The sequence below is a fragment of the Camelina sativa genome, chromosome 11 (genome assembly GCF_030686135.1).
Source record: "Camelina sativa cultivar CO46 ecotype springtype chromosome 11, ASM3068613v1".
Lineage (NCBI taxonomy): Eukaryota > Viridiplantae > Streptophyta > Magnoliopsida > Brassicales > Brassicaceae > Camelina > Camelina sativa.
In genome coordinates this window covers 8,434,601-8,442,719 of record NC_141890.1, presented here as the reverse complement: position 1 = coordinate 8,442,719, position 8,119 = coordinate 8,434,601, and the positions used below count along the sequence as shown (strand labels likewise).

The 8,119-nt window shown below is 36.5% G+C and overlaps 4 protein-coding genes across 8 annotated transcripts; 3 read left to right on the top strand and 1 right to left on the bottom strand.

Annotated features, from left to right (window-relative positions):
* The first annotated feature begins 843 nt into the window (after positions 1 to 843).
* Positions 844 to 3,024, top strand: LOC104722555 (bark storage protein A). Its single transcript, XM_010440745.3, has 6 exons — positions 844 to 1,203; positions 1,360 to 1,427; positions 1,904 to 2,059; positions 2,159 to 2,368; positions 2,474 to 2,653; positions 2,747 to 3,024. The coding sequence occupies exons 1-6, from the start codon at positions 960 to 962 to the stop codon at positions 2,921 to 2,923; spliced, it is 1,035 nt and encodes a 344-aa protein (XP_010439047.2). The 5' UTR covers positions 844 to 959; the 3' UTR covers positions 2,924 to 3,024.
* A 228-nt stretch (positions 3,025 to 3,252) lies between these two features.
* Positions 3,253 to 5,518, top strand: LOC104722556 (dihydrofolate reductase). Of its 5 annotated transcripts, none has more exons than XR_015572116.1 (6): positions 3,253 to 4,161; positions 4,285 to 4,383; positions 4,478 to 4,519; positions 4,611 to 4,740; positions 4,934 to 5,028; positions 5,115 to 5,518. XR_015572116.1 is itself a non-coding variant. In XM_010440748.2 (6 exons), the coding sequence occupies exons 1-5, from the start codon at positions 3,934 to 3,936 to the stop codon at positions 5,011 to 5,013; spliced, it is 564 nt and encodes a 187-aa protein (XP_010439050.1). In that variant the 5' UTR covers positions 3,617 to 3,933; the 3' UTR covers positions 5,014 to 5,028; positions 5,115 to 5,518. The 5 variants fall into 5 exon arrangements, 4 of the variants coding, with proteins under 4 accessions (XP_010439048.1, XP_010439050.1, XP_010439049.1 ...); XM_010440748.2 differs by having other exon boundaries at positions 3,617 to 4,161; positions 4,949 to 5,028; XM_010440746.3 differs by lacking the exon at positions 4,934 to 5,028 and having other exon boundaries at positions 3,260 to 4,161.
* A 130-nt stretch (positions 5,519 to 5,648) lies between these two features.
* Positions 5,649 to 7,566, top strand: LOC104722557 (bark storage protein A). Its single transcript, XM_010440750.3, has 6 exons — positions 5,649 to 5,930; positions 6,078 to 6,145; positions 6,468 to 6,623; positions 6,712 to 6,921; positions 7,025 to 7,204; positions 7,293 to 7,566. The coding sequence occupies exons 1-6, from the start codon at positions 5,681 to 5,683 to the stop codon at positions 7,449 to 7,451; spliced, it is 1,023 nt and encodes a 340-aa protein (XP_010439052.1). The 5' UTR covers positions 5,649 to 5,680; the 3' UTR covers positions 7,452 to 7,566.
* Positions 7,539 to 8,062, bottom strand: LOC104727779 (uncharacterized). The gene has a single exon (XM_019231807.2). It carries the CDS (start codon positions 8,060 to 8,062, stop codon positions 7,637 to 7,639), a length of 426 nt encoding a protein of 141 aa, XP_019087352.2. The 3' UTR covers positions 7,539 to 7,636.
* Between the last annotated feature and the right edge of the window lie 57 nt (positions 8,063 to 8,119).

Sequence of the window (8,119 nt, the reverse complement as noted above, 5' to 3'; positions counted from 1 at the left end):
AGTGACGCTTGGTTCTCGGGTTGGTACAATAATAAGCCAGCAAGAGTTCATCTCCTTCTACTTCCCCATAGTGAGATAAATGGGCCCTTGGGCTCTGGTTTTAGTTTTATCATTGACAATTGGGTTTTGCTGCTAGAGTCCATGACTAAAAGTTTTCTCTTATTAATCAATCACCTGTACTAAGCGTATAAGATCAATAAACAACTCCCAATCTAATGTAGTATATTGTAGATCAATCTAATCATTAACCCATGAGTATAAAATACCACAAGTCTAAAGAAGAAAGATACATAGAAATGCTTTCATCCCCTAATTGTGAAATGATCTCTTATAAAATCTCTTGAAGGTTTCGATTTTGATCGAGCTTTAGTACTTAAAGTCTCTTATAAAATATCGTGATATAATGGTTAATTAAGACACGAAGTTATAATATTTTTGAGGTCTTAAGTATAATGGCTTAAGACACCAAAGTATCATAATTTTGAACAAGTTGATGAATGTTCTCTCACTCACGAATAACATACGTTATTATCATCTTAGTTCATAGGTTAAGAGAAGTTAATGATATAGCTCTCCCCTACGTGAAGTCATATTAGATCTAGCTACGAAAAATGAACAAGAATTTGCTGTACATTGTAGCAAATTATACATATAAACTTATGATACTTTCGTAAATTTCATAGATATATAACGTGTTGACTGTCTTCATATGTTATCACTTAATTACAACTCCGTCGTTAAAAATAATAGTGGGATCCGCATGTTTAATGTCTGTATAAAGATTATAATATCAATTAAGAAAAAAAATAATCAAACCAAACGGGAATTACGTGGGAAGAAGAAACATCATACAAGTTTCCGGATCAGCCTCTCGCTCGTATAGTCTCGGTCTTAAATGTTACATATATATGCGTATACCTGAGCTGTGGATTTAAATCTTAAACCAACCAATTAGATAGATGGCTTCCCATGGCCACACTCTTAATTGTCTTTTTCCTCTTCTTCTCTTCGTCATCTTCATCTCTTTCTCACACGTTTCGCCCACACCTTTACACAAACTAGAATCCGCCATTACCATCAGAAAAGTCAACCGCAGAGGACCTTACATCGGCCTCGTGACTGTCTTTGAGACCGAAGAAGATGCTTTTCTCGGCAGTGTGGATTTCAGACCCGACCATACTCACCCCTTCATGGATCTCTCTGGTATCTAATGAACTTAATCTACCTCTTGAATGCATCTTGTTTTCCAAGTTTTCTACCTTATATATATTCCTTTGTTTTTAGTTAAATGGAAGTAAACTCCTTTGAGATGAAAATATCTAAGCTAGGAGTTTCTGATTATGAGTAACATGAATGCAGGAAGGCGTTTTCGGATTGGGAAAATTCATGGCAAGAAGGTTGTGTATGTCAGATGTGGCATAGGAATGGTGAGTAGTAACCCACAACATTGTATTAAGTTTTTTTTTTTTGGTAGAAACCACAACATATTAAGTTGACCAACAAACTAAAAAAAAAGAGAGAGTATTTTGGTTATTTTTCTTACCTAAAAAAATAGTGTACAGTGGGGATGAGCACATGCCAAATCAAGTTGTGGGCATATAATATATTAAATAAAATAAAAATATATAATTTTAAAATATTTTTCTTAAATGTTTTAGAAGATATTTATTAATATTACACATACTGTAAAAATTATTTACAACAAATACCAAATTAGTGGACTCAAAAGTCAGAAGCTAATACATTTTGAATTAAATTCGTAATAATATAGTGAGTAAAAATATTGATTGGGACATATTAGTATAATTAAATAATTTTAAATCCATATAAAATATATAAAACCAACCCTCTTAATCTTATAAGGGAGAGATGGTAAAAGTTAATTCTGTAAAAATATTTGCAGGTGAACGCAGCAGCAGCAACACAACAGATGTTAGATGTGTTCAATGTGAAAGGGATCGTTCACTTTGGTATTGCAGGAAATATAAACAACTCCATGTCCATAGGAGATGTGAGCATTCCTAAGCAAATCACTAATGCTGGCTTGTGGGACTGGCTGGTAATTTTTTTTTATAAATCATACAAAGTTTGATAATGATATGTATAACTAGTTGCTTCAATTCATATTGTCTGACTATTATGGTACGACTAAAAACAGAATCCAGACAAAGCAAAGGGAAGTGAGGATGTAGCCTACTTAGATGTCGGGAACTACAATGTTCCACGAGGAGATGGCAAAAACGAGCTAGGGACTATTGGATATAGTTACGAGGAATTATATTCAGTCAATGGTCCTATCAATTCACCTCAGAAAGTGTTTTGGATCAATACAACTCAAGAGTGGCTTCATCTTGCAGCTGGTCTAGAGGTTTGTCGTTGACAAATGATATATATTTGGTTAAGATTAGAGTATTGCAATAGCTCCATTGTTAAAGGGTTTGTTCTTCCATCTATGGTATATGCATGGGTGCAGAAGATGGAGCTTTTGCAGTGTGTGAATGCAAGTTTGTGTCTTCCAGAGAAACCAAAATTGGTGATTGGATTAAAAGCAGCCACTGCTGACATATTTGTAGATAATGCAGCCTATAGAACTTTCTTATACAACAGTTTTGGGGTTTCTTCGTCAGATATGGAGAGTTCTGCCGTGGCTATGGTAAGACGACTGATACTTCATGTTTTATTCATTAATGTCAATAAATTTTATTTAAAGTGATATTTTTGTTTGTTTGTGTTTTGATTTGACCAGACGTGCGTGTCAAATGGGTATCCGATAATTGTGATAAGGGGACTATCAGATTTAGCTGGAGTAGGAGATAACACTGTTAGAAAGTTTGGATCTTTGGCTGCCACTAACACTGCGAAAGCTGTATTGGAGTTCATTAAGAAGCTCCCATCGTCCCACAACACTAATCCCTACGCGTAACCTCTTGTTATGAATGTTTAAATCTCTGTATTTTTTTTTTATCAAATAAGTTGTTCAGCTTCTTTGCTGTTTTTGATGATAAAAAACAATTAATTCAGCTTCTTCTTTAATCTTATGTTTTTGTTTTAACAAATATTTTCAAGAAAAAAAAACATAAAAGATACGTATGTTTTTTTTAAAATGAACAAGAAGTTATTGAGCGCAGCCGCATGTTAAATGAAACGATAACGACGTGGAAAGAAGAAATACCGTACTGCTCATAGCTGCCTCTCGTAGTCTTAGAGGTTGGACTTGGATGCTATATATCAATGATATGCGTATGTATACATATGACCTGAGGATTTAATTCTCTCTCAAACCAACCAAATCAGATGGCTATCCAGGACCACACTATTTGACTTCTTCCTCTGCTCTGCTCATCATCATCAATTCATCATAATCTCATCCTTCCACGTTTGGCCTGTTTCACCGACACCTTCCAACAAACTATAGAATCCAACATTAATTACCATCAGAAACTCAACCGGGGAGGACCTTACGTCGGCCTCGTGACGGTCATTGAGACCGAAGAATATGTTTTTCTCCGCAGCGTCGATTTCAGACCCGACCCTACTCATCCCTTCTTGGATCTCTCTGGTATCTTTAGCTTCTTCTTTTTTATTTTTTGGTCAACAAAATAAAATATTATGACCCAAACAAAATAGAACAACAAGAAAAAGAGTTAATATTTCTTAGGGATACCTAAAAAAAAAAAAACTACAGTAGGACACACACTAGGGACAAGTACAACATTATATTGACACGCCCAATGGTCCACAAAAAATACTGTCCATATAATCGTTATCCCAATCTAGCGACCTTTGTCTCTTTTTTTTGGTTGGTATTTTCGCATGTGCGATACAAATGTGAAGAAGGAAGAGATTTGCATTTTGCAACAGAGCTTTTATAATTAGGCTGTGAAGAGAGGGAGAGACAACGATAACAAAACATTACGAGTGAGTTTGTGTATAATGGGAAGCAAAGGAGGATCGTCGATCATGAGGAAACCAAGGTTTTTGTGTCTCCATGGATTTCGTACGAGCGGGGAGATAATGAAGAAACAGCTTCATAAATGGCCTAAATCTGTGATTGATCGATTAGAACTCGTGTTTCTCGACGCACCATTTCCTTGTCAAGGCAAATCTGATTATGATGGCATCTATGATCCTCCTTATTACGAGTGGTATCAATATAACAAGGTCCTCTTTCTTTTGACTTTTGTTTTTTTCTCTCCCACCTGTTTCTTATATATGTTGGTGATACTCTCGATTCGTGTGTGTGTGTTTACTTATGTTGGGATATTTTCTTTAAAAAAAATTCAGGAATTCACAGAGTATACCAACTTGGAGAAATGTTTTGAGTTTTTGGAGGATCGAATGGTCAAGCTTGGTCCCTTTGATGGTCTCATTGGTTTTTCCCAGGTATGTAATAATCTTACATTTGAAATTTGCATCATGAACAGAGTTTGATTTTTTGTTGTACACTCTTTTTAAACTCCAATTTTTTTTTTTGCAGGGGGCAATTTTGTCTGGGGCTTTACTAGGAATGCAAGCCAAGGTACGTACGTGTCTATAACATACATACATACACCTAATCATCATAATTATATTAACATAAGGCTTTTTTTTTTCTGATCTGAATTTTGCAGGGAATTGCTTTTCAGAAAGTGCCAAAGATCAAGTTTGTCATAATCATTGGAGGAGCTATGTTCAAATCCACGAAAATGAGAGAGAATGCGTACTCGTGTTCCTTGGACACTCTCTCTCTCCACATTTTGGGTATATTTATTTGATGATCTGTAATTTTTTTTTTATATATAAATTCTATTATATAACACCAATAATCTTACAAAGGCGAAAAAGTAAGCTAAACATAAAAGTCTTAACTTAAACAACAACCAAGCTTTAGAGCTTGACTTAATACCATCGATACTAAGAGGTAAACAAAGGGGACCTAACTTCCTAAAGATAGCATAATGCCATGTAGGACGAGCAAAAGTGCCTGTTACACGTAGCCGCAACCTTCATCCAATAGAGAAATCTGGTCATTGACTATCTTCACAAAGGGTTTCCCCACTGATCTGTGATTTAGTTTTGCCCAAATTCTCCAAAAAGGCTTCATTCTTTGATGATCTTATCTGGTTGCATTGCAGGAGAGAAAGATTTCGTGAAACATTCTGGAACCAAGCTGACAGAACTCTTCAAGAATCCGGTTGTCGTTCATCATAGCAAAGGCCATACCGTCCCAAGGCTTGATGACAGAAGCTTGGAAAAAGTTACGGGGTTCATCGATACCATAGAGCATCTAGTGATGGAGGAAGACAAGAAGAATGTTGAAGAAACTAATAGCACCTCCATTAGACAAATAATGGGGCGTCTTTAGCTATTAACTTAAAAAAAAAAAAAATTAATGAGTGTAACCGAATAACAGTTTAGAACCCTTAAGACACCTTATATGTCATTACGGGATTGGTTGATTTTTTTTTGAAAAAATTTTGTATTTGGAAAAAAAAAAAAATAATAATAGCGCGCAGCCGCAGGGTATAATGAAGCGAAACGATAACGACGTGGAAAGAAGAAATATCTTACTACTATTAGTTTTCTGCTCATAGCAGCCTCTCGTAGAGGTTGGACTTGGACTCTAATCTCTATATATCAATGATATGCGTATGTATTCATATGAGCCTGTGGATTTAATTCTCTCAAACCAAACAATAAGATGGCTTCCCAGGACCACACTCTTAATTGTCTTCTTGCTCTACTCATCATCATCATAGTCTCATCCTTCCACGTTTTGCCTGTTTCACCCACACCTTCCATCAAACTAGAATCCGCCATTCCCATCAGAAAACTCAACCGCAGAGGAACTTACATCGGCCTCGTGACTGTCATTGAGACCGAAGAAGATGCTTTTCTCCGCAGCGTCGATTTCAGACCCGACCCTACTCGTCCCTTCTTGGATCTCTCTGGTATCTATCTACTGAGCTTAATTACCATTTTCTAACTTAAGAGAGTGATCCTTTTCTTGTTTAGGTCCATTGGACGTAAGTTCCTTTGGGTTGAAAAATGTAAATTAGTTTCTGATTTTATGACTAACGTACGTATATGAAATGCAGGAAGACGATTTCGAATAGGGAAGATTCACGAGAAAAAGGTTGTGTATGTTAGATGTGGGAGAGGAATGGTGAGTAACCCAAAGAAATATTACTATGACCCAAACAAAATACTACAACAAGAAACAGAGTTTATCTGGTTATTATATTTCTTATCTAAAAAACTAGTACACACACTAGAGATAAGCACAACATTATATTGACCCAAATAAAACAAAGTATGGAAATGACAACAACAAAAAACTTATATCAACATCACAGAATAAATGAAGGAAAAAAAAAACAAAAAACAAAAATTCAATTAATTTTTATAAATGTTTTAGACCATATTTATTCTTCTATTAACTTTCTATAAAAGGGAGATGGTAAATGTTATTAAGAAATATTTTGCAGGTGAACGCAGCAGCAGTAACACAACAGATGATAGATGTGTTCAATGTGAAAGGTATTGTGCATTTTGGTATTGCAGGAAATATGAACAACTCAATGTCCATAGGAGATGTGAGCATTCCTAAGCAAATCACCAATGCTGGCTTGTGGGATTGGCTGGTAAGATACTACTATAATATTGATGTTAGAATTAATTGCTTCTTCTTTTCTCATGTTTTCTGATGATTTTGGCTCTGTGTAAAACCAGAATCCAAACAACGCAAAGGGAGGTGAGGATGCAGCGTCCTTAGATATCGGGAACTATAATATTCCACAAGGAGATGGCAACAATGAGTTAGGAAGTCTCAGATACGGTCAGGAGCAACTTTATTCAGTCACTGGTCACATCAATTCACCTCAGAACGTGTTGTGGATCAACACAACTCAAGAATGGCTTCATCTTGCAGCTGATCTAGAGGTTGTTGTTAACAATGATATTTTTTTTGATTAGATTTAGGAGTTTTGCAATAGTTCCATTGCTGTTAAAAGGGTTGTTCTTCATCTATGGTATATGGGTGCAGAAGATGGAGCTGTCGCATTGTGTGAATGCAAGTTTGTGCCTTCCAAAGAAACCAAAATTGGTGGTCGGATTAAAAGCAGCTACAGCTAACATATTTGTGGATAATGCAGCTTATAGAAATTTCTTACACGAAACTTTTGGAGTTTCCTCCTCAGATATGGAGAGCTCTGCAGTGGCTATGGTAAATTATTCATCTTTGAATCATTAACTTACACTTTTCATTTTGATTGTTTAAGTGATGATACATTTGTGTGTTTGATATGACCTAGACGTGCGCATCAAATGGGTATCCAATAATCGTGATAAGGGGATTATCAGACTTAGCTGGAGTAGGAGGAGCTAACACAGTTCATAAGTTTGGATCTTTGGCTGCCACTAACACTGCCAAAGCTGTATTCGAGTTCATTAAGAAGCTCCCACTGTCCTAATCTCTTATCTTTGTAACAACCTATCATCATGATGTATGTTTGAACCTATGTGTTCTCTACTGATCGTAACAATGACACTATACGGTATTTAAGCAAATGAAAACACTTGATCTGATATACAACTCTGAATGCGAAAACATTAGAAAATACCTTACAGGTAGAGAGCCAAAAGTAAGTTGATAAAATTAGCGTTTTACAACTCTCGTTGAATCATCCTCATCGGAACTCTGATTGTCATCATCGTCAGAAGGAGGAGAAGGATCGAGACGAGCGGCGTCAATAGCCCATTGAATCAGTTTCTCCACTTCAGCTTCTTCCCCAATTTCATCTTCTCCGATCTCATCCTGAAGAAGAACAGGCTTGGAAACAGAGGACGAAGGCGAAGACGCGGAGGGGAGAGAAGTCTTGAGAGCCGAGAATATGAGCATTAGATCTTCCGGCGTCTCTTCAGTCACATCCTTTGATTTCGTCGGCGATCTCGGCCGTCGTTTCTGATGATCTTTATTCTTCTTCTGAGATTTGAGCGCGAGGAATCTAGAATGGAGATCTGGATCTAAGTAATCGGAAGAAGATCGAGAAGCGTGAGAATCAACAGAGAGCTTGAGTATCATCTCATCTTGAGCAGCTTGAAGCAACAGCTCCACTTCGTCTTCTTCCTTGCCTCTTCT